The 23,158-nt window shown below is 39.1% G+C and overlaps 4 protein-coding genes across 6 annotated transcripts; all 4 read right to left on the reverse strand.

Annotated features, from left to right (window-relative positions):
* Positions 1-1,033: 1,033 nt before the first annotated feature.
* Positions 1,034-6,024, reverse strand: LOC121887215 (hydroxycarboxylic acid receptor 2-like). 2 transcript variants are annotated; one of them, XM_042397860.1, is made up of 3 exons: positions 5,433-6,024; positions 3,213-5,331; positions 1,034-2,190 (listed from the first exon to the last, which is right to left on the reverse strand). In XM_042397860.1, exons 2-3 carry the CDS (start codon positions 3,594-3,596, stop codon positions 1,561-1,563), a joined length of 1,014 nt encoding a protein of 337 aa, XP_042253794.1. In that variant the 5' UTR covers positions 3,597-5,331; positions 5,433-6,024; the 3' UTR covers positions 1,034-1,560. The 2 variants fall into 2 exon arrangements, with proteins under 2 accessions (XP_042253794.1, XP_042253796.1); XM_042397862.1 differs by lacking the exon at positions 5,433-6,024 and having other exon boundaries at positions 3,213-3,810; positions 4,507-5,399.
* On the reverse strand, positions 1,034-11,103 carry LOC121887214 (hydroxycarboxylic acid receptor 2-like). Of its 2 annotated transcripts, XM_042397859.1 has the most exons (3): positions 9,941-11,103; positions 7,898-8,612; positions 1,034-1,579 (listed from the first exon to the last, which is right to left on the reverse strand). In XM_042397859.1, the coding sequence occupies exons 1-2, from the start codon at positions 10,322-10,324 to the stop codon at positions 7,935-7,937; spliced, it is 1,062 nt and encodes a 353-aa protein (XP_042253793.1). In that variant the 5' UTR covers positions 10,325-11,103; the 3' UTR covers positions 1,034-1,579; positions 7,898-7,934. The 2 variants fall into 2 exon arrangements, with proteins under 2 accessions (XP_042253793.1, XP_042253792.1); XM_042397858.1 differs by lacking the exon at positions 1,034-1,579 and having other exon boundaries at positions 7,666-8,612.
* Positions 11,104-15,592: 4,489 nt separating this feature from the next.
* On the reverse strand, positions 15,593-18,115 carry LOC121887077 (hydroxycarboxylic acid receptor 2-like). Its single transcript, XM_042397625.1, has 2 exons — positions 17,375-18,115; positions 15,593-16,600 (listed from the first exon to the last, which is right to left on the reverse strand). The coding sequence occupies exons 1-2, from the start codon at positions 17,792-17,794 to the stop codon at positions 15,944-15,946; spliced, it is 1,077 nt and encodes a 358-aa protein (XP_042253559.1). The 5' UTR covers positions 17,795-18,115; the 3' UTR covers positions 15,593-15,943.
* A 360-nt stretch (positions 18,116-18,475) lies between these two features.
* Positions 18,476-23,105, reverse strand: LOC121887222 (hydroxycarboxylic acid receptor 2-like). The gene is made up of 2 exons (XM_042397885.1): positions 22,686-23,105; positions 18,476-21,911 (listed from the first exon to the last, which is right to left on the reverse strand). Exons 1-2 carry the CDS (start codon positions 23,103-23,105, stop codon positions 21,255-21,257), a joined length of 1,077 nt encoding a protein of 358 aa, XP_042253819.1. The 3' UTR covers positions 18,476-21,254.
* Between the last annotated feature and the right edge of the window lie 53 nt (positions 23,106-23,158).

Below are 23,158 nucleotides of genomic sequence, written 5' to 3' on the forward strand. Positions count from 1 at the left end.
AGCAAAAATCAAAGATTAGAGAAAAAGTCAAAAAACTGAAAACAGATTTGTGTATCAGAACTTTGTTTTTTCTTCTTTCTTCTCCCATTAATCATCTCACGACCCCTCAGATTTGCCTGGTGACCCTTTGGAGAGGCCCGGCCCCTAGGTTGAGAACCACTGGACTAAACTAGGTAACAGTAGTTTAAACTAGCTCCACCTCCAGCAGCTACAACAGTAACATGCTGCTCTAACACTGATGCTTCAGTATTAATAATCATGTCTGTTCTGCCCTCTCAAGGTGTAACTAACTAGTTGGCAGACAGCAAACACAAAGCTGATGTAAAGTTGTGTCTGTTTATTGACAGATCCTGACCAATCTGGTGTTAATGAAGTTGTTGCTGCTGTGCCACATGCATAAATGCGCATATCACTCTCAATTTAAAGACATACTTATGGTTATAAACACTAGAGACAGCTGCAGAAACTGCTCCTCTCACTGTTAAAATAACTTAATTGATCTTATAATACAGCCACGGCCTGTATGCGTCTTGTTATGTGCAGCACCATATTTCTCCCCCTCTCTCCGACGCGCCACATAAAAATCTGTTGTTACATTAAAATACCAGTTTTAAGGAGCAGAAATATGAGGGGCTATACTCAAAATGCTGAAGTGGCAAGATGGACCCAAAGGTTTGGCACTGCACTCACAGCTGCTTTTCACTGTTGCTGAACATGAACACAAACGAGACACCAGGTTTTCTGTGAATGATAAACATCCAGTGCATTTTGGAGTCAGTTTAACTCTGAATACTGAGGAGAAAAAATATGCTTTCTTTCATCTTCTGGAGGAATCTGATGTCCAGTCAATTACAAATATTGGGGGAAACAAATTTCCATGTTTCATATATTGAGGTCTAAATAGTGTGGATGGATGGTTGGTTTTGATATAATAACACAAATGTCCATTATGTAACGTGTAAGTGTACTGTACAGGCCCGGCAGAAAATATACTATATTAGTGTTATGACTGATTCCCAAACACTTTCATGGCGTTTTTCTGTTCCCCCATTGCGTCTGCTTGCCGAGCATGGTCGCCATTTTGTATTGACTACCCTACAGAGAGACAGACAGACTGCATCTAGACTGCATGTGCCACCTGGTGGTGGTTGGTGCACACTGCAGCAACTCTTGGATATATTATTTCACCCTCATTCACTGCCGCTGTGGATTTACTGCGGTAAACATATCAATTGAAATGAGCAACATCTGTAAAGTATAATATTTCCATTTGATGGAATGCTGCAGAAATAAATTAAAAACTGGTGTCACATCATATAGCTTCAACTTTTTTGAAGGCAATTCAAAGTTTTAAAGGTTCAATAAATTGATATAATTAAAACACCCATCTGTAATTTGTTCAATCACAGAAGTTTGAAGTATATTTACAAGTATAACTGAGTTTGGATTTAATAAATGATGATAACTGAAAAGCTAATGTGTTTACAAAGTTCACAGATGTACAACAAAGCTTCAACAGCATAAAAAAAGCTGATAAAACATGTAAAACAAGCAGACAAGTCAGTGCAAAATACTAGTCCTGCATAATCCAGTCATCGTCTCAGCGTTGCCTGCGTCCTGACCGCAGTGCAGGAAATGGGGGAGTGAGCTGCAGAGCGCCTTCTTGAACATGGAGCTGGAGAAGATGTATAAGATGGGGTCCAGAGCCGAATTCAGGAAGTTCAGCCACAAAGACACAATGGTGAGCTGGATGAAAGTGTAGAGTGTGGCGCAATCCCGTGGGTGAAACGAGCGGATGACCCACACCCCGATGGTTGTCACCGTGGTTGGTAAGAAGCACACTATGAACATGGCGACGATGGCGTTGCACACCCTCATCGCCTTGCGCACCTTGTCAGCTTTTCCCATCTGCCGCTCCCTCAGGAAGCTGGAAATCCGGATGGAGCAGAACAGCAGCATGGCCAGTGGAATGATGAACTCCAGTGCCACCAGGATGCGGTGCGTGGTGACCAGGGTGGGGAGTGAAGAACAAGTGAAAAATAAGCACTGGCTGCTGTTGCTGCAGACCTCTATGAAGTTGTTAGCCAGAATGGGAACCCGAGGACTGATGACCAACAACCAGACAAACACTAACATGTACACAGCCTGTCTTTTAGTCATACGGCTGAACCAGTGGTGAGGGTGGATCACCTGGAACAAGAGGACAGAGATGATCATTTTGCCTCAATTACAGCAAAAATGTGTCAGTGAGCTGATGTTTTATTGTCAGGTCCTGGAGGCCAATGTGAATTTATAGAGTCACAGTCACAATCTAAATTAGCAATTACAGATGTCCTGAACCAATCCTAAGAGTTGGTTGCTTGGCGATCCAGGTGTATTTTAACCCTTTCATGCATGAATTATGATAACCTCAGTCAGGATTTTTTTCCTGAGAGTTTTTATTCCTCTTAAAGCGTGAAAAAAAATATTTGAACTTTTTTTAAACACGCATTTTTCAAGGAGTTTGTAGTGTTAGTGGACAGATGACTAATTGTCATTTTCTCCCAACACAAAATCAATACTTGGAAATTTTAAGAATTGTATTACTTAGGTGTTACTTGATGTTACAAAATTGTATTTACCTGCAAGGGTCTATTACTATAGAAGGATTGGCAAGATATTCCTGAGCTGTTGAGCCGGCAGGCGGCCATCTTGGTTTTGAGCTTTTACAGTCTATGGTTCTGAGAAATTTGTATTGCACTTACAAAGGCTGGCCAATGGACGGCAGTGTATGGGATGACACACTAGAGTCCACTGTGTTGGCTGATGTACAACTATACCACAACTTGAAACAATATCTTGTTGAGGCATGTCTTTGCATGAGTGAAAAATACCTTTAGTCTTGTTTTTCTTTGACTTTGCCATGTAAAAATTTGCTTGGTGTTCTTTCTGAATTCACAGTAAGGACAGATGATGTACAGATTGTAAAGCAAATTTGTGATTTATGATTTTGGGCTATAGTAATAAAAATGTACTTGACTTATCATGTGATCACACCGGATAAACTCATCACTTGCTGGTGCATTCAGTTTTTCATGCTTATTTTTCAAAAAAGGCCTCAAAACTACCGGAAAGGGTTTTGGTATTATGCTATAATACAAATAACCTACTGAAGTGTTTTTGGGTTTATCAGAGTGTGGACAATAATACAATGTGTATACTCCTGTCCTCACCTTAAAGTAGCGGTAAATTGCCACCACAGTCATGAGTGCAATGCTGGCCGAGCGGTTGGAAAATATCAGGAAGAGGCTAATCCTGCACAAGCCATCACCAAACACCCAGTGGCCTCTGAGAAAGTCATCGATCCTGAGAGGAAGACTCGCGAGAACCAGGAAGTCGGCGATAACCAGGTTGAAGAGGAACAGGTTGTTGGGGTTCCAGGCCTTCAGTTTAAAGCAAAATATCCACAGAGCAACTATGTTTCCCAGTAGCCCCAGTATGACGGTGAGGACTGGTAACATGATTGTACCCTCCAGTTTAAAATTGACTGGTGGGCAGCCGCTGCCACCGCTGCCTCCACCACCAGGGATTGGAGTTGTGGAGTTTAAAATGGTCATGATGAAGTTTTCGTTATACTCTGATATTATTTTGACAAATTAAATCTTAAAATTGTGTTATTAACTTTAGTCCATCCAAAATAGACAAATCAATTTAGTGTAAAATTTTGGAAAAACAAATAAGACTGAATAAGTATGAGAAAAACAGCTGTATGACTTTATGAATTTGCCTCTTCTCTTTTTCAACCTCTTTTTTATTTCTTTAGTGTGAAATCTGTGTGAAAGAGAAAAACAGAGAGAACATTTGCATTTGTACATGAAGCAGTTCTACTTTTCCACAGTTAAGATAAAAAGACATTTTGTGGAAAATATGTGTCAGTGTTGTGACACAAGAGCATATTGCTAAAGTGTCTGAAGAGCATTTTAATAAATAATAATAAAATATTAAATGGCAAACTAAACCAGTAAAGTCTTAATAAAAGTTGTTTGTTACAATGACATATGGTGTATTTTTATTTTAAAGTTTTAAAAACACACTACAATTGGACATTTTGGATTTCAAAATCCAAATTCCAAGAAAATATAACTGTAAACATATAAGAGAAACATATTCTATCACAAATAAACATGAAAATGTCATACAGCAGCCGAAATCTAATCTATACTATTTTTCCAAAGTCAACATTAGAAAACAGTGGAAGAAAATAGTATTTTACTACATCAACTAAACTAATGCTGAGAAAATAAGCATTTGAAAATGTATGTATAAACTACAAATGTATAAATCTTTTCATCATATGTACTTTGGCATGTTGCACAAAAGGTTTCCCATTAGAAAAAATAACTTATCATTACTCATGTAGGTTAAATATAAGTATATGTAAATAATGGATTGTGTATAAATGTATTCCAATATAAAGAAAACTCTATGTAAGTTTAGCATTTAATACAGTAAATATACAGAACTCACCAGTCAGCTGTGTGTCATCCATATCACATTGGAGCAGGGAATAAAGTGATGTATGACTTTGGTCTGTGAATCTATGTTTCTCACAGAGGATGCTCCTGTGTTGTTGATTTTTATCAGGATATCTGATCTTGCACAACTGTCTCCACGCCTGCAGGCGTGAAGACAGTTGTGCAAGATCAGATATCCTGAAGTCCATTTCTCAAGACTTTCTCTCATCAGCCAACATACAGACTAACATTCAGCTAAAATGGAAAATATCTGTAACATTAGCTCCTAACTTTAGCCATCATGAAGGCTAACATTCAGCTAAACTTTAAAATATCTGCAACATTAGCTGCTAACTTCAGCCATCATACAGGCTAACATTCAACTAAACTGATAAATATCTGCAACATTACTTGCTAATTAGCTAATAACTTTAGCCATATGAAGGCTAACATTCAGCTGCAATATAAAATATCTGTGCAAATAGTCCCTTACTTTAGCCATATTAAGACCACTATTTAGCTCAAATGTAAAATATCAGCAATGGTCACTGCTAACTTAAACCAACAGGAAAACATTTAGGTCAAATGAAAAATGTCAGTGATGTTAGTATGTCTGGTCTTCAACTAGCTCAAAACAGCTTATGTCACTCCACTTTTCATGATTCTCCACTGGCTCCTTGTTGCTGCTCGCAAGTTCAAGTCACTTAAGTTCCAACTAGCACAACACCCACCTACCTGAGCTCCTTCAGCTTAATGCACCTTTTTGTTCCATACGATCAAGTCCTACCGTCACTGCGAGGGAGGAAATCTCAATCCAAACTCTTCTCCTGTTTGGTCCCTTGGTGTTGAAACAAAGTGCCGAACTCGATTATGTCAGCAAGCAGATCCCCATTTTGTCCTCAAAAATCAAGAGAAAGACCTACCTCTTCCATTACTCACTTAATATGCTCTTTCTCTGTATCTCCATCCTTCTCAGGATCTCTGTCATAAAAAAATCATTTCTGCTAGTGTTGAGGCCGTTATTCACAACGGCTTCTCCTTGATTGACTGTAGTTTGGAGTGTACCTCATTTGTACATCGCTTTGGACAAAAGCATCTGCAAATGAATAAACATCAATGTTAGCTGTTAACTTTGGTCGACATACAGGCTAACATTATAGTACCATGTTAGTAACGTTAGCTGATAGAAGCCAGCCTATCAGTTAGATGCTACCTTTATCCAGTATGAAAGCTAATGTTAAGGTAAAATGAACAAGTGTCATAATATTACTCATTTACTCTGTCTAATTAAAGGTACTGCACACTAAAACATTTTTTTCATTTACAGGCCCACATTACATTATCCCCCTGAACTTAACCATCATGGAGATAAGGAAAAACATTGGTAGAAACAAAAATGGAAGAAATCTAAGGGGGACAATTCAAAAGGATCCCCGAACCAGGATGGCCAGGAGTGCAAATACTGTACTTAAGTACAATGTTGAGGTATTTGTACTTTACTTGAGTATTTCCATGTGATACTACTTTATACTTCCACTCCACTACATTTCAGAGGGAAATATTGTACTTTCTACTCCACTACATTTATTTGACAGCTTTACTTACTTTTCAGATGACGATTTGACACAATGGATAATATAACAAAGCTTTTAAAATACAACACATTGTTAAAGATGAAACCAGTGGTTTCCAACATTTTTGGCTTTTGATGTCTTACAAAAAGCAGTGTGTAGTCGGGGTCACATTTCAGATGTCTATGAGTTGTTAACAGCTCCACCAAATAGTGATTTTTCCCTCTAAACTTCTCACATGCTTTCAGTAAATGTTCAAATGATCCAATATTACAGCAAAAATCAAAGATTAGAGAAAAAGTCCAAAAACTGAAAACAGATTTGTGTATCAGAACTTTGTTTTTTCTTCTTTCTTCTCCCATTAATCATCTCACGACCCCTCAGATTTGCCTGGTGACCCTTTGGAGAGGCCCGGCCCCTAGGTTGAGAACCACTGGACTAAACTAGGTAACAGTAGTTTAAACTAGCTCCACCTCCAGCAGCTACAACAGTAACATGCTGCTCTAACACTGATGCTTCAGTATTAATAATCATGTCTGTTCTGCCCTCTCAAGGTGTAACTAACTAGTTGGCAGACAGCAAACACAAAGCTGATGTAAAGTTGTATCTGTTTATTGACAGATCCTGGCCAATCTGGTGTTAATGAAGTTGTTGCTGCTGTGCCACATGCGTAAATGCGCATATCACTCTCAATTTAAAGACATACTTATGGTTATAAACACTGGAGACAGCTGCAGAAACTGCTCCTCTCACTGTTAAAATAACTTAATTGATCCTATAATACAGCCACGGCCTGTATGCGTTTTGTTATGTGCAGCACCATATTTCTCCCCCTCTCTCCGACACGCCACATAAAAATCTGTTGTTACATTAAAATACCAGTTTTAAGGAGCAGAAATATGAGGGGCTATACTCAAAATGCTGAAGTGGCAAGATGGACCCAAAGGTTTGGCACTGCACTCACAGCTGCTTTTCACTGTTGCTGAACATGAACACAAACGAGACACCAGGTTTTCTGTGAATGATAAACATCCAGTGCATTTTGGAGTCAGTTTAACTCTGAATACTGAGGAGAACAAATCAGCTTTCTTTCATCTGCTGGGGGAATCTGATGTCCAGTCAATTACAATTGTTGGGGGAAACAAATTTCCACGTTTCATATATTGAGGTCTAAATTGTGTGGATGGATGGTTGGTTTTGATATAATAACACAAATGTCCATTATGTAACGTGTAAGTATACTGTACAAGCCCGGCAGAAAATATACTATATTAGTGCTATGACTGATTCCCAAACACTTTCATTTTTTTTTTGTTTTTCTGTTCCCCCGTTGCATCTGCTTGCCGAGCATGGTCGCCATTTTGTATTGACTACCCTACAGAGAGACAGACAGACTGCATCTGGACTGCATGTGCCACCTGGTGGTTGTTGGTGCGCACTGCAGCAACTCCTGGATATATTATTTCACCCTCATTCACTGCCGCTGCGGATTTACTGCGGTAAACATATCAATTGAAATGAGCGACATCTGTAAAGTATAATATTTCCATTTGATGGAATGCTGCAGAAATAAATAAAAAATTTGTGTCACATCATATAGCTTCAACTTTTTTGAAGGCAATTCAAAATTTTAAAGGTTCAATAAATAGATATAATTAAAACACCCATCTGTAATTTGTTCAATCACAGAAGTTTGAAGTATATTTACAAGCGATGATAACTGAAAAGCTAATGTGTTTACAAAGTTCACAGATGTACAACAAGGCTTCAACAGCATAAAAAAGCTGATAAAACATGTAAAACAAGCAGACAAGTCAGTGCAAAATACTAGTCCTGCATAATCCAGTCATTGTCTTGGAAGAAAGGCTTATTACATGGCTTCATTCCCTCTGTCAGCCCTCATGGATTTCAGTGCCATCTGTATGACTGACTGACTTTCAGTTGAGGATGCAGTCGTCTCAGCGTTGCCTGCGTCCTGACCACAGTGCAGGAAACGGGGAAGCGAGCTGCAGAGTGCCTTCTTAAACATGGAGCTGGAGAAGATGTATAAGATGGGGTCCAGAGCTGAATTCAGAAAGTTCAGCCACAAAGACACAATGGTGAGCTGGATGAAAGTGTAGAGTGTGGCACAATCCCGTGGGTGATACGAGCGGATGACCCACACCCCGATGGTCGTCACCGTGGTCGGTAAGAAGCACACTATGAACATGGCGACGATGGCGTTGCACACCCTCATCGCCTTGCGCACCTTGTCAGCTTTTCCCATCTGCCGGTGCCTCAGGAAGCTGGAAATCCGGATGGAGCAGAACAGCAGCATGGCCAGCGGGATGATGAACTCCAGCGCTGCCAGGATGCGGTGCGTGGTGACCAGGGTGGTGAGTGAAGAACAAGTGAAAAATAAGCACTGGCTGCTGTTGCCGCGGACCTCGATGAAGTTGTTAGCCAGAATGGGAACCCGAGGACTGATGACCAACAACCAGACAAACACTAACATGTACACAGCCTGTCTCTTAGTCATATGGCTGAACCAGTGGTGAGGGTGGACCACCTGGAACAAGAGGACAGAGATGATCATTTTGCCTCAATTACAGCAAAAATGTGCCAGTGAGTTGATGTTTTACTGTCATGTCCTGGAGGCCAATGTGAATTTATAGAGTCACAGCCACAGTCTAAATGAGCAATTACAGATGTCCTGAACCAATCCTAAGAGTTGGTTGCTGGGCGATCCAGGCGTATTTTAACCCTTTCATGCATGAATTATGACTTTTTTCCTGAGTGTTTTTATTCCTCTTAAAGCATGAAAAAAATATTTGAACTTTTTTTTAAACACGCATTTTTCAAGGAGTTTGTCCAACTTAGTGGACAGATGACTAATTGTCATTTTCTCATAACACAAAATCAATACTTGGAAATTTTAAGAATTGTATTACTCCTTAGTTGTTATTTGATGTTACAAAATTTTATTTACCTGCAAGGGTCTATTACTACAGAAGGATTGGCAAGATATTCCTGAGCTGTTGAGCCGGCAGGCGGCCATCTTGGTTTTGAGCTTTTACAGTCTATGGTTCTGAGAAATTTTTATTGCACTTACAAAGGCTGGCCAATGGATGGCAGTGTATGGGATGACACACTAGAGTCCACTGTGTTGGCTGATGTACAACTATACCATTAAAACCCATGCATATATAAGAAAACAGCTTTTGAATAGCTGTCCACTGTAGTGACCACTATGCATGAAAGGGTTAAAAGATTAAAATAAAGTCAATCAAATGTCGATCCTTTCTTTACACCTCAGCCTGCTGGTGTTGCTTTCATTCTCACTTTCACACTCACTTTCACTTCACAGTCTCATTTTCCTGCAACAGCTTCCTTTTTGCAGGATAGCCATGGATGTGCAGACAATCATCACTGGCTTACTTTGATACTGAAGAAAACATAAAAATGTGATGATTCTCAGGCAAGTTTTGCCACAACTTGAAACAATATCTTGTAGAGGCATGTCGTTGCATCAGTTGCAGCACACTGAGTGAAAAATACCCTTAGTCTTGTTTTTCTTTGACTTTGCCACCTAAAAATTTGCTTGGTGTTCTTTCTGAATTCACAGTAAGGACAGATGATGTACAGATTGTAAAGCAAATTTGTGATTTATGATTTTGGGCTATATTAATAAAAATGTACTTGACTTATCATGTGATCACACTGGATAAACTCATCACTTGCTGTTGCATTCAGTTTTTCATGCTTATTTTTCAAAAGAGGCCTCAAAACTACCAGAAAGGGTTTTGGTATTATGCTATAATACAAATAACCTACTGAAGTGTTTTTGGGTTTATCAGAGTGTGGACAATAATACAATGTGTATACTCCTGTCCTCACCTTAAAGTAGCGATAAATTGCCACCACAGTCATGTGTGCGATGCTGGCCGAGCGGTTGGAAAATATCAGGAAGAGGCTAATCCTGCACAAGCCATCACCAAACACCCAGTGGCCTCTGAGAAAGTCATCGATCCTGAGAGGAAGACTTGCGAGAACCAGGAAGTCGGCGATAACCAGGTTGAAGAGGAACCGGTTGTTGGGGTTCCAGGCCTTCAGTTTAAAGCAAAAGATCCACAGAGCAACTATGTTTCCCAGCAGCCCCAGTATGACGGCGAGGACTGGTAACATGATCGTACCCTCCAGTTTAAAATCCACTGGTGGGCAGCCGCTGCCGCCGCTGCCTCCACCACCAAGAGTTGGAGTTGTGGAGTTTAAAATGGTCATGGTGAAGTTTTCGTTATACTCTGATATTATTTTGACAAATTAAATCTTAAAATTGTGTTATTAACTTTAGTCTATCCAAAAAAAGACAAATCAATTTAGTGTAAAATTTTGGAAAGACAAATAAGACTGAATAAGTATGAGAAAAACAGCTATATGACTTTATGAATTTGCCTCTTTTATTTTTCAACCTCTTCCTTATTTATTTAGATTGAAATCTGTGTGAAAAAGAAAAACAGAGAACATTTGCATTTGTACATGAAGCAGTTCTACTTTTCCACAGTTCAAGTAAAAATACATTCTGTGGAAAATATGTGTCAGCGTTGTGACACAAGAGCATATTGCTAAAGTGTCTGAGGAGCATTTTAATGGATAATAATGAAAATATTAAATGGCATTAAATGGCAAACTGAACCAGTAAAGTCTTAATAAAAGTTGTTTATTACAATGACATATGGTATATTTTTATTTTTAAGTTTTAAAGAGACACTACAATTGGACATTTTGGATTTCAAAATCCACATTCCAAGAAAATATGACTGTAAACATATAAGAGAAACATATTCTATCACAAATAAACATGAAAATGTCATACAGCAGCCGAAATCTAATCTATACTATTTTTCCAAAGTCAACATTAGAAAACAGTGGAAGAAAATAGTATTTTACTACATCAACTAAACTAATGCTGAGAAAATAAGCATTTGAAAATGTATGTATAAACTACAAATGTATAAATCTTTTCATCATATGTACTTTGGCATGTTGCACAAAAGGTTTCCCATTAGAAGAAATAACTTATCATTACTCATGTAGGTTAAATATAATTATATATAAATAATGGATTATGTATAAATGTAATCCAATATAAAGAAAACTCTATGTAAGTTTAGCATTTAATACAGTAAATATACAGAACTCACCAGTCAGCTGTGTGTCATCCATATCACATTGGAGCAGGGAATAAAGTGATGTATGACTTTGGTCTGTGAATCTATGTTTCTCACAGAGGATGTTCCTGTGTTGTTGATTTTTATCACGCCTGCATGTCAGGCAGGCGTGATAAAAAAAAGACAGTTGTGCAAGATCAGATATCCTGAAGTCCAAGACTCTTTCTCTGATCAGCCATTATACAGACTAACATTCAGCTAAACTGTAAAATAGCTGTAAAATTAGTTGCTAATTAGCAAATAACTCTAGCCATCATGAAGGCTAACATTCAGCTAAAATGGAAAATATCTGTAACATTAGCTCCTAACTTTAGCCATCATGAAGGCTAACATTCAGCTAAACTTTAAAATATCTGCAACATTAACTGCTAACTTCAGCCATCATACAGGCTACCATTCAACTAAACTGTTAAATATCTGCAACATTACTTACTAATTAGCGAATAACTTTAGCCATATGAAGGCTAACATTCAGCTGCAATGTAAAATATCTGTGCAAATAGTCCCTTACTTTAGCCATATTAAGACCACTATTTAGCTCAAATGTAAAATATCAGCAATGGTCACTGCTAACTTAAACCAACAGGAAAACATTTAGGTCAAATGAAAAATGTCAGTGATGTTAGTATGTCTGGTCTTCAACTAGCTCAAAACAGCTTATGTCACTCCACTTTTCATGATTCTCCACTGGCTCCTTGTTGCTCCTCGCAAGTTCAAGTCACTTAAGTTCCAACTAGCACAACACCTTCAGCTCCTTCAGCTCCTTGAGCTCCTTCAGCTTAATGCACCTTTTTGTTCCATACGATCAAGTCCTACCGTCACTGCGAGGGAGGAAATCTCAATCCAAACTCTTCTCCTGTTTGGTCCCTTGGTGTTGAAACAAAGTGCCGAACTCGATTATGTCAGCAAGCAGATCCCCCTTTTGTCCTCAAAAATCAAGAGAAAGACCTACCTCTTCCATTACTCACTTAATATGCTCTTTCTCTGTATCTCCATCCTTCTCAGGATCTCTGTCATAAAAAAATCATTTCTGCTAGTGTTGAGGCCGTTATTCACAACGGCTTCTCCTTGATTGACTGTAGTTTGGAGTGTACCTCATTTGTACATCGCTTTGGACCAAAGTATATACCAAATGAATAAACGTCAATGTTAGCTGTTAACTTTGGTCGACATACAGGCTAACATTATAGTACCATGTTAGTAATGTTAGCTGACAGAAGCCAGCCTATCGGTTAGATGCTACCTTTATCGATTAAGAAAGCTAATGTTAAGGTAAAATGAACAAGTGTCGTAATATTACTCATTTGCTCTGTCTTATTAAAGGTACTGCACACTAAAACCTGTTTTTAGCAGTAAACTAAATTATATGACTGTACTGTAATGAAACACACCAATGTTGGTGTTAATATTGACATTGACATCAAATTTATAAAAATCAGCACTTCATGGGTTGAAAATGGCTCAACCTGTCATCTGCTGTTTAAAATCGGAACTTTAAAAGGCTTGGCCAATGCTGTCATAGAGATACCCGTTTGGGAGTTCTCTACGTCATGAAATGTATATAAATGGTAGAGTGTTAACACCCATCTCCCCCAGCCCTGCACTCATTTTCAAATATATACTGATAAAGTCAGTTTTAGCTTCAGCAGCTAACAGCAGTGCTGGCCTGCTGGAGAGAATCTCTCCATCTGCAAATGTCCGCGGGAGGAAACACTACTGGCAGCCACAAAAACAACAGAAATCCTCCTCACATCTCGCACTGCAATCACAGTGTAACCAGTAACTGTCTGTTCGGTCTGTCAGCTGAAACTGTCCCCTTCTGGAGCAGCTCCGCCTGCTGTCAGACAGGTTCAGTAACGACTCCAGTTAAACTGCGATTTAAAGTTTTGAAACAAGAATTTACCAGCTGATAACTGCACGAACAGACAGTTGGAGAGTTAGAGAGCTACAGGACGAAATGGGAAATGACTTCTGGCCCGTTTAAATGTCATTGCACTGTTTGTCTTCTTCTCATTATTATTATTATATGTCGCTGAACAACTCCTGCCCTGCTGCCTCATTTAGCCACGCTCTCCCCTCTCCTCACCTCTCCCCCCTCTCAGCCCCTTGCCCACTTTTTAGCATTTTTCAAATTTATGCAGTGGGTGGAGTTAGGCTCAGACCTGGGGGTGAAGTTACACTTTAAGGCTTGAAAAGTTGTAAAAACTTCAAGAAAGATTGCTGGTAATCATAGTCAACGTACAAGCCAACGTAAAACCACTGTTGCTCAAACTAAAGTCTGTGACAGAATTTCAGCTTCATTTAGTTAGCTTTTGTTCACTGTGGCAATGTTAGTATACCCTAATATTATTACAGCAATGCTACCTGCTAACTTTAGTCATCATAAAGGCTAACATTTAGCTAAAATGTAAAATATCAGTAATGTTGGCTGCTAACTTTTGTCTTATTACATGGTTAAATACCTGTAATGTTACATACTATAGACAGGTTTCACGTTGCCACAATGTCATGGTGGCTTATATAAGAATAATAATAACTTTATTTGTATAACGCTTTTCATACAAGAAATGCAGCTCAAAGTGTTTTACAACAAAAGAAATTACATCCACCAAGTGCTTCACATGAAAAAAGACCAATCAAAGTAACCAATGAAAGGAGCGGACTGTCTATTCCATCCCCGCTTCCAAAGTCTCATAAGTCAATTTGACGAGTATTGAACAGTTGCGAGCACATAGGGAGAGTCAAGCTCATGCTCGTCACAGCTCCATGCTCGCAGGACCGCATTTGTGTACGCGGAGCAGAAATGTTCTCTCGTGAGGATGGTTTTCCGCATGCAGATACTGTTCTGTGCGTTCCTATCACATGCATTCGCCTGGTTTCTGTGTGCATTGGTTTTGAAACTAATTAAACGCCATAGGCCAACTACCTTTTTAAAGCTCTAAACAGCTGAATTGTGTTTCTCCTCATTTACCAAAGATCTTTTAACCACAACCAAGAGACATGATCACATCATACCTTTTATCCTCTGCACACATGGCTCCAAGAATGTTTTAGAAATGATTTTAAGATCTTACTGACTACTTTTAAGGCTCATCTTGTTCTCTCTCCTTGCTATATTTCTGACCTTTTACCATATGGAATTGTATGTAGTGTGAGGAAATCAGTGTGGCTGAGTCGTAGCATCTTTTAAATTGCTTCTTAAAGGGGACATATCATCCCGTTTGTAATTAAACATGGTCAACATGTTGGCAATGTTATTTCTACTTCCTCCTCATGATGACATCAGATTGTTCGCACATTCCAACTGTTCTAAGGTTGTTCCACGGGTTGTCTACTTGCATATTCTGGATCTGATTTGGGCTCTAACAGGAAAAAGAAGCTATATACAAATGCTATTGTTTCTTTAGCCTCCGGAGCTGCCGTTAGTCTGCTGAGGGGCATTTTCCGGAAGCTGACTAATCAGCAAAAAACAAACAAACAAACAAACAACAAACATGCAATGGTATACCAGTAAAGCCCCAGAATATAAATATAAATCTGGAAATGTGCATGATACGTCCCCTTTAAAACATCAGAGAGCTTTTCCTGATTTTACTTAAGCTTTTATTTTCTTTAAACTGTCTTTTATTTGTTTTTATTTTTTTACATATTTATAAGTTTTCTGTTGTGACCTGACCTTGACTCGTGAAGTGCACACTGCTCCTCTGCCCTTAAGACCCTGCCATGACCTGTTGACCTTACTCTGCAAGTCTGCACATAGTGAGGGACTTGAGCAATATTACAGATGACGGTTTGCTTTCCTGTCATTGCTGACATGACAGTGATAACATCAGGAACGAGACACTCTTAGGAAAAATGAAAATCTACCTTACAAGAAATTACATGATCACACGAGCTGTGTGCACTTCAGCAGAATATGGTTGCATGACAGCAACCCTCCTCCCACACAAAACCAACATTTAATAAGCCTACACATCTCTCTCATATACACACAAACACACCACAGCGTGCATACAGCCAACATTAGTGACGTGCATATAATGACTGTTTTCCCAAATAAAGTAACGTATACAACAGTGGCAAAAACGGCAAGAATAATATCAGCTGCCACAGTGGCTGTTATTAGAGGCTTCTTTCATTTGACCCGTTACATTCCAACACAAACTGAATAGGCAGGTTTGAAGGGTTTATTTCCTCAGAAATGTTTTATGAGCCCCGTCACCATACAGCAGTAAAACATGTATTTTCAAAAGAAAAAAACATATTTAAAATAAATACAAAATGCAGCCGTTTTAAGTTGTATGTCCCTTTTTGTCTAAGATGATGCACAACAAATCTATGTGTATTTTTCTAAATTTCCAAACTTTGAGGGCAATTCGAACTTTTAAAGGTTCAATAAATACCTATAATTAAAACACACATCTGTAATCTCTTCAACCACAGAAGTTTGAAGTATATTTACATACACTGACTTTGGATTTAAGAAATTATGATAACTGAAAATCTAATGTGTTTACAAAGTTCACAGACGTAAAACAAAGCTTCAGCAGCGTAAAAAAATTTAATAAAACACACAATACAAGCAGACAATTCAGTACAAAATACTACAAAAATCAAACACATTAAAACATAATCCAGTCATTGTTATTGAAGAAAAGCGTATTACATGGCTTCATTCCCTCTGTCGGCCCTCATGGATTACAGTTTCCTGCTGGGTGGTCGACTGACATTCAGTCTCCTCTGTGTCGCCTGTGTCCTGACCGCAGCGCAGGAAACGGGGAAGTGAGCTGCAAAGCGCCTTCCTGAACATGGAGCTGGAGAAGATGTATAAGATGGGGTCCAGAGCTGAGTTCAGGAAGTTCAGCCCCAAAGACACGATGATGAGGTGGGTGAAAGTGTAATGGGTGGCGCACTCCTGTGGGCGGTACGAGTGGATGACCCCCAGCCCGATGCTCATCACTACGGTAGGTAAGAAGCATACTATGAACACAGCGACGATGGCATTGCACACCCTCATCGCCTTGCGCACCTTTTCAGATTTTCCCATTTGCCGCTCCCTCAGGAAGATGGAAATCCGGATGGAGCAAAACAACAACATGACCATTGGGATGATAAACTCCAGCACCGTCAGCATGCGGTGCATTTTGACTATGATGGTGAGTGAAGAAGAAGTGAAGTATAAGCACTGGGTGCTGTTGCCACTGCCTTTAATGTGTTTATAAGCCAGTATGGGAGCCCAAAGGCTGATGACCAACAGCCAGACAAACACTAACACGTGCACAGCCTGTCTCTTGGTCAGATGGTTGAACCGGTGGTGAGGGTGGACCACCTGGAACAAGAGGACAGGGATGATCATTTTGCCTCAGTTACAGCAAAAATGTGTCAAAGAGCTGATGTCATATTGTCATTTCCTGGTGGCCAATGTGATTACCAATTAGAGCCAATCCTAAGAACCAGTCGCTGGGCGATCCAAGCATATTTTAAAGGATTAAAATAGAGTCAATCAAAGTCGATCCTTTCTTTACTGTGTTTAGTCCACCTCAGCCTGCTGGTGTTGCTCTCACTCTAGTCTCCTTTACAATAGCTATTAGCAGTTCCTGTTTGCAGTGTAGCGAATGATGTACAGACAATTATCACTTTGATACTAAAGAAAATATAAAAATGTGATGATTCTCAGGCAAGTTGTGCAACAACTTGAAACATCAACTTGTTGAGGCAAGTCTTTGTGTCAGTTGCAGCACACTGAGTGAAAAATATTTTGACTTTGCCGCCTCAAAATTTGCTTGGTGTTCTTTCTGAATTCACAATAAGGACAGATGATATACGGATTGTAAAGGAAATGTGTGATTTATGTTTTTGGGCTATATTAATAAAAATGTACTTGACTTATCATGTGATCACACCAGATAAACTCATCACTTGCTGGTGCATTCAGTTTTTCATTTTTATTTTTTAAGCAATGCCTCAAAACTATGACATTGTTGAGGGTTTTGCTATTATGCTATAATATATATGACCTACTGAAGTGTTCAGTATGAAAAAAATGTTAGCAGCATTTTCGAGTTTATCAGAGTGTGGACAATAATACAATGTGTATACTCACCTTAAAGTAGCGGTAAATTGCCACCACGGTCATGAGTGCAATGCTGGCCGAGCGGTTGGAAAACATCAGAAAGAGGTCAATCCTGCACAAGCCATCACCAAACACCCAGTGGCCTCTGAGCGCAGCATCGATCCTGAGAGGCAGGCTCATGAGAGCCAGGAAGTCGGCGATAACCAGGTTGAAGAGGAACAGGTTGTTGGGGTTCCAGACCTTCAGTTTAAAGCAAAATATCCACAGAGCAACCATATTTCCCAGCAGCCCCAGTATGACGTCGATGGTGAGGACAGGGGGTAGGATGGCACCTTCCAGTTGACTATGGTCTGATTGACAGCAACTTACGCCGCTGCCTCCATCACCAGGGATTGGAGTTGTGAAATTTAACATGGTCATGGTGAGGTTTTTGTTATATTCAGATACCATTTTGACAAATTAAATCTTAAAATTGGAAAATTTTGGAAAGACAATCTGAAAAAGAGATTATTTTCAGATGCTTCTATTAAATAACAGTCATGGGTAAGGTGACTGAATAAGTATGACTTTATGATTTGCCTCTTCCCCTTTTCAACCCTCTTCCTTATTCTTAGAATGAAATCTGAATAAAAGAGAGAAACAGAGAGAACATTTGTGTTTACACATAATCCAGTTCAACTTTTCTACAGACCGGACAAAAAGACACTCTGTGGTAAAATTGTGCCAGTGGTGTGACCCAAGAGCATACTGCAAAAGTATCTGAAAAGCATTCTAATAAATAATAAATATTAAAATAAATAATAATAAAACATATTTTATCAAAACATTAAATAGCAAACTGGATCATAGGGAGAGTCAAGCTCATGCTCGTCACAGCCCCATGCTCACAGGACCGCATTTGTGTACACGGAGCAGAAATGTTCTCTCGTGAGGATGGTTTTCTGCATGCAAATACAATGGTATACCAGTAAAGCCCCAGAATATAAATATAAATCTGGAAATGTGCATGATACATTCCCTTTAAAACATCAGAGAGCTTTTCCTGGTTTTACTTAAGCTTTTATTTTCTTTAAACTGTCTTTTTTTTTTTTTTTTTTTACATATTTTTTAAGTTTTCTGTTGTGACCTGACCTTGACTTGTGAAGTGCACACTGCTCCTCTGCCCTAAAGACCCTGCCATGACCTGTTGACCTTACTCTGCAAGTTTGCTCATAGTGAGGGACTTGAGCAATATTACAGGAGAAGGTTTCCTTTCCTGTCATTGCTGGCATGACAGTGATAACATCAGGAACGAGACACTCTTAGGAAAAATGAAAATCTACCTTATAAGAAATTACATGATCACACGAGCTGTGTGCACTTCAGCAGAATATGGTTGCATGACAGCAACCCTCCTCCCACACAAAACCAACATTTAATAAGCCTACACATCTCTCTCATATACACACAAACACACCACAGCGTGCATACAGCCAACATTAGTGACGTGCATATAATGACTGTTTTCCCAAATAAAGTAACGTATACAACAGTGGCAAAAACGGCAAGAATAATATCAGCTGCCACAGTGGCTGTTATTAGAGGCTTCTTTCATTTGACCCGTTACATTCCAACACAAACTGAATAGGCAGGTTTGAAGGGTTTATTTCCTCAGAAATGTTTTATGAGCCCCGTCACCATACAGCAGTAAAACATGTATTTTCAAAAGAAAAAAACATATTTAAAATAAATACAAAATGCAGCTGTTTTAAGTTGTATGTCCCTCTCCTAAGCCAAAATAAAAAACATAAGTCCCTCCCCAGTGCAAATTATGGTTACTGGGCTTTAGCCCATGAGGATTTCCTGTTTCAACATGTTCCCTCAAACTTAAGATTAGAAAATGCAAAAGGATGTTGCATCACATCACATCAAGTCACAGACACAGAAATGATGAAAATAAATGTAATGTGACTTTATCTTAGAGCCTCTACATAAGAATGACTATTTTGATATGTCAACTAGGCTAAACTAAGGGGGAAAAACTCACAACAGAAATATTTATCTTCAGAAAATAGTTCTTCATAATAATTTCAGATGTCAGAAAAAGTCTCAAAATGGAAATAAAGTATTAGAAACTCTAATGTTTCAAACGTGGACACATAACACCATAAATTACCCAAAAATCTACATACACATTTGTAAATCTTGTTTTTATTTATGGATCATGTAACATACATTTGACTACTTGCTCGATTTCAGAAAAAAGATATCCCAGATATAACAGAATGCTGTGATTGATTATGTCAAAGGCAGCTTAGGTCCAGTAGTGCACACGCCAGCATCAGCAGCCATTTTGAAGGAAAATCACGATGGCCAAGGTTAACAGACTAAAAGAATACAGGAAGGAAATGTGTAGAAATCAAAAGCTAAAATTTGTAAAAATGTATCTAAAATCATTTTGTATTCAAATTTGAATTGACTCATGTGGTGCCCGTTCACAGAGTCAGAAACACATAATTGTGTTCACGCCAAATCAAGAAGGCTAGGTTAACAGGCCCAGAGAATTCAGTGCGGAAAGTGTGGAGGTGACTCAGAGCGTCAGATAAGACGTAGAAGGAAGGAAAATAATCCATTGATAATTAAAATAATTGCTAGTTGCAGCCCTAGCAGTCACCATTAAGCAGAAAAGCAGAACATGAAAACAAAGTCAATTTTATTATAGTATATTATATTATTACATTAATATTATGTTTATGAAAAACTGGAATGAATGTACATTCACCATTAATGTTACATTTAAGTGTTTAAATTTAAAGAAATGTTTAGGTTTGTTTAGTTTTGCAGAGGATCCTTCTCTTGGTGATAAAAGAGACGAATTAAGTTAATAGCTATGCTGAGCTGTTGGATGGAGGGTGACATGCTAAATCCTAAAATTTCCCATGACCTTGAGGTTTCTGTTGCGGGAATACATGTGCAGTTTCCAGAGTTAGTTATTATTAGGTACTGATTAACTACTAAAACAACAAATAGCTCTTAAGCCTATGAAGTTTATCTTTAACAAAATAACAACATATTAACAAAAGAGATTTTGACTTGATTGAGATTTGATGTATTTTACAAAAAGAAATTTACTCCGGGAAGTTTAACAAAAAGTCAGCCCCCCCACCTTTCCCAACACTGTAACTACCAACCCTGACAGCCTCCCCAGGGGGGCACTGGAGAGTTGAAGGTGAGGCAAAAACATTGAGAGGAATTTAGGTCAAAAACCATCCTCCTTCTCAGAGTCATAACTCAGTCAGATCGTACCACACAGACATGAAACACATATTGAGATCATTTGGTGTGACCTACACTTCCTGAGGATATCATTATCCCTGATATCCCTTGCCAATAAACCTCAAAAAATCCATATAAAAATCAGAGAAAAAGGAGGCTGCAGAACTTACTTGCTGAAGAATCAGAATATTTTCAAGTTTTCTTAAGTATCAAAGTAATCCAGTGATAGTTGTCTGTACATCCATGACTCAATATATAGATATATATAGATATATTCACAAAATTCACAGAAATTTGTCTAAGATGATGCACAACAAATCTATGTGTATTTTTCTAAATTTCCAAACTTTGAGGGCAATTTGAACTTTTAAAGGTTCAATAAATACCTATAATTAAAACACACATCTGTAATCTCTTCAACCACAGAAGTTTGAAGTATATTTACATACACTGACTTTGGATTTAAGAAATTATGATAACTGAAAATCTAATGTGTTTACAAAGTTCACAGACGTAAAACAAAGCTTCAGCAGCATAAAAAAATTTAATAAAACACACAATACAAGCAGACAATTCAGTACAAAATACTACAAAAATCAAACACATTAAAACATAATCCAGTCATTGTTATTGAAGAAAAGCGTATTACCTGGCTTCATTCCCTCTGTCGGCCCTCATGGATTACAGTTTCCTGCTGGGTGGTCGACTGACATTCAGTCTCCTCTGTGTCGCCTGTGTCCTGACCGCAGCGCAGGAAACGGGGAAGTGAGCTGCAAAGCGCCTTCCTGAACATGGAGCTGGAGAAGATGTATAAGATGGGGTCCAGAGCTGAGTTCAGGAAGTTCAGCCCCAAAGACACGATGATGAGGTGGGTGAAAGTGTAATGGGTGGCGCAGTCCTGTGGGCGGTACGAGTGGATGACCCCCAGCCCGATGCTCGTCACTACGGTAGGTAAGAAGCACACTATGAACACAGCGACGATGGCATTGCACACCCTCATCGCCTTGCGCACCTTTTCAGATTTTCCCATTTTCCGCTCCCTCAGGAAGATGGAAATCCGGATGGAGCAAAACAACAACATGACCATTGGGATGATAAACTCCAGCACCGTCAGCATGCGGTGCATTTTGACTATGATGGTGAGTGAAGAAGAAGTGAAGTATAAGCACTGGGTGCTGTTGCCACTGCCTTTAATGTGTTTATAAGCCAGTATGGGAGCCCAAAGGCTGATGACCAACAGCCAGACAAACACTAACACGTGCACAGCCTGTCTCTTGGTCAGATGGTTGAACCGGTGGTGAGGGTGGACCACCTGGAACAAGAGGACAGGGATGATCATTTTGCCTCAGTTACAGCAAAAATGTGTCAAAGAGCTGATGTCATATTGTCATTTCCTGGTGGCCAATGTGATTACCAATTAGAGCCAATCCTAAGAACCAGTCGCTGGGCGATCCAGGCATATTTTAAAGGATTAAAATAAAGTCAATCAAAGTCGATCCTTTCTTTACTGTGTTTAGTCCACCTCAGCCTGCTGGTGTTGCTCTCACTCTAGTCTCCTTTACAATAGCTATTAGCAGTTCCTGTTTGCAGTGTAGCGAATGATGTACAGACAATTATCACTTTGATACTGAAGAAAATATAAAAATGTGATGATTCTCAGGCAAGTTGTGCAACAACTTGAAACATCAACTTGTTGAGGCAAGTCTTTGTGTCAGTTGCAGCACACTGAGTGAAAAATATTTTGACTTTGCCGCCTCAAAATTTGCTTGGTGTTCTTTCTGAATTCACAATAAGGACAGATGATATACGGATTGTAAAGGAAATGTGTGATTTATGTTTTTGGGCTATATTAATAAAAATGTACTTGACTTATCATGTGATCACACCAGATAAACTCATCACTTGCTGGTGCATTCAGTTTTTCATTTTTATTTTTTAAGCAATGCCTCAAAACTATGACATTGTTGAGGGTTTTGCTATTATGCTATAATATATATGACCTACTGAAGTGTTCAGTATGAAAAAAATGTTAGCAGCATTTTCGAGTTTATCAGAGTGTGGACAATAATACAATGTGTATACTCACCTTAAAGTAGCGGTAAATTGCCACCACGGTCATGAGTGCAATGCTGGCCGAGCGGTTGGAAAACATCAGAAAGAGGTCAATCCTGCACAAGCCATCACCAAACACCCAGTGGCCTCTGAGCGCAGCATCGATCCTGAGAGGCAGGCTCATGAGAGCCAGGAAGTCGGCGATAACCAGGTTGAAGAGGAACAGGTTGTTGGGGTTCCAGACCTTCAGTTTAAAGCAAAATATCCACAGAGCAACCATATTTCCCAGCAGCCCCAGTATGACGTCGATGGTGAGGACAGGGGGTAGGATGGCACCTTCCAGTTGACTATGGTCTGATTGACAGCAACTTACGCCGCTGCCTCCATCACCAGGGATTGGAGTTGTGAAATTTAACATGGTCATGGTGAGGTTTTTGTTATATTCAGATACCATTTTGACAAATTAAATCTTAAAATTGGAAAATTTTGGAAAGACAATCTGAAAAA

The sequence above is a fragment of the Thunnus maccoyii genome, chromosome 20, assembly GCF_910596095.1.
Source record: "Thunnus maccoyii chromosome 20, fThuMac1.1, whole genome shotgun sequence".
Lineage (NCBI taxonomy): Eukaryota > Metazoa > Chordata > Actinopteri > Scombriformes > Scombridae > Thunnus > Thunnus maccoyii.

Excerpts from the sequence above, each read along its gene's own strand:
- LOC121887215 (XM_042397860.1), bottom strand. The coding sequence starts at position 3,596 with ATGACCATTTTAAACTCCACAACTCCAATCCCTGGTGGTGGAGGCAGC. Across the intron at positions 2,191-3,212 it reads CAATTTACCGCTACTTTAAG|GTGATCCACCCTCACCACTG; the intron begins GTGAGGACAGGA and ends CTCTTGTTCCAG.
- LOC121887214 (XM_042397859.1), bottom strand. The coding sequence starts at position 10,324 with ATGACCATTTTAAACTCCACAACTCCAACTCTTGGTGGTGGAGGCAGC. Across the intron at positions 8,613-9,940 it reads CAATTTATCGCTACTTTAAG|GTGGTCCACCCTCACCACTG; the intron begins GTGAGGACAGGA and ends CTCTTGTTCCAG.
- LOC121887077 (XM_042397625.1), bottom strand. The coding sequence starts at position 17,794 with ATGGTATCTGAATATAACAAAAACCTCACCATGACCATGTTAAATTTC. Across the intron at positions 16,601-17,374 it reads CAATTTACCGCTACTTTAAG|GTGGTCCACCCTCACCACCG; the intron begins GTGAGTATACAC and ends CTCTTGTTCCAG.
- LOC121887222 (XM_042397885.1), bottom strand. The coding sequence starts at position 23,105 with ATGGTATCTGAATATAACAAAAACCTCACCATGACCATGTTAAATTTC. Across the intron at positions 21,912-22,685 it reads CAATTTACCGCTACTTTAAG|GTGGTCCACCCTCACCACCG; the intron begins GTGAGTATACAC and ends CTCTTGTTCCAG.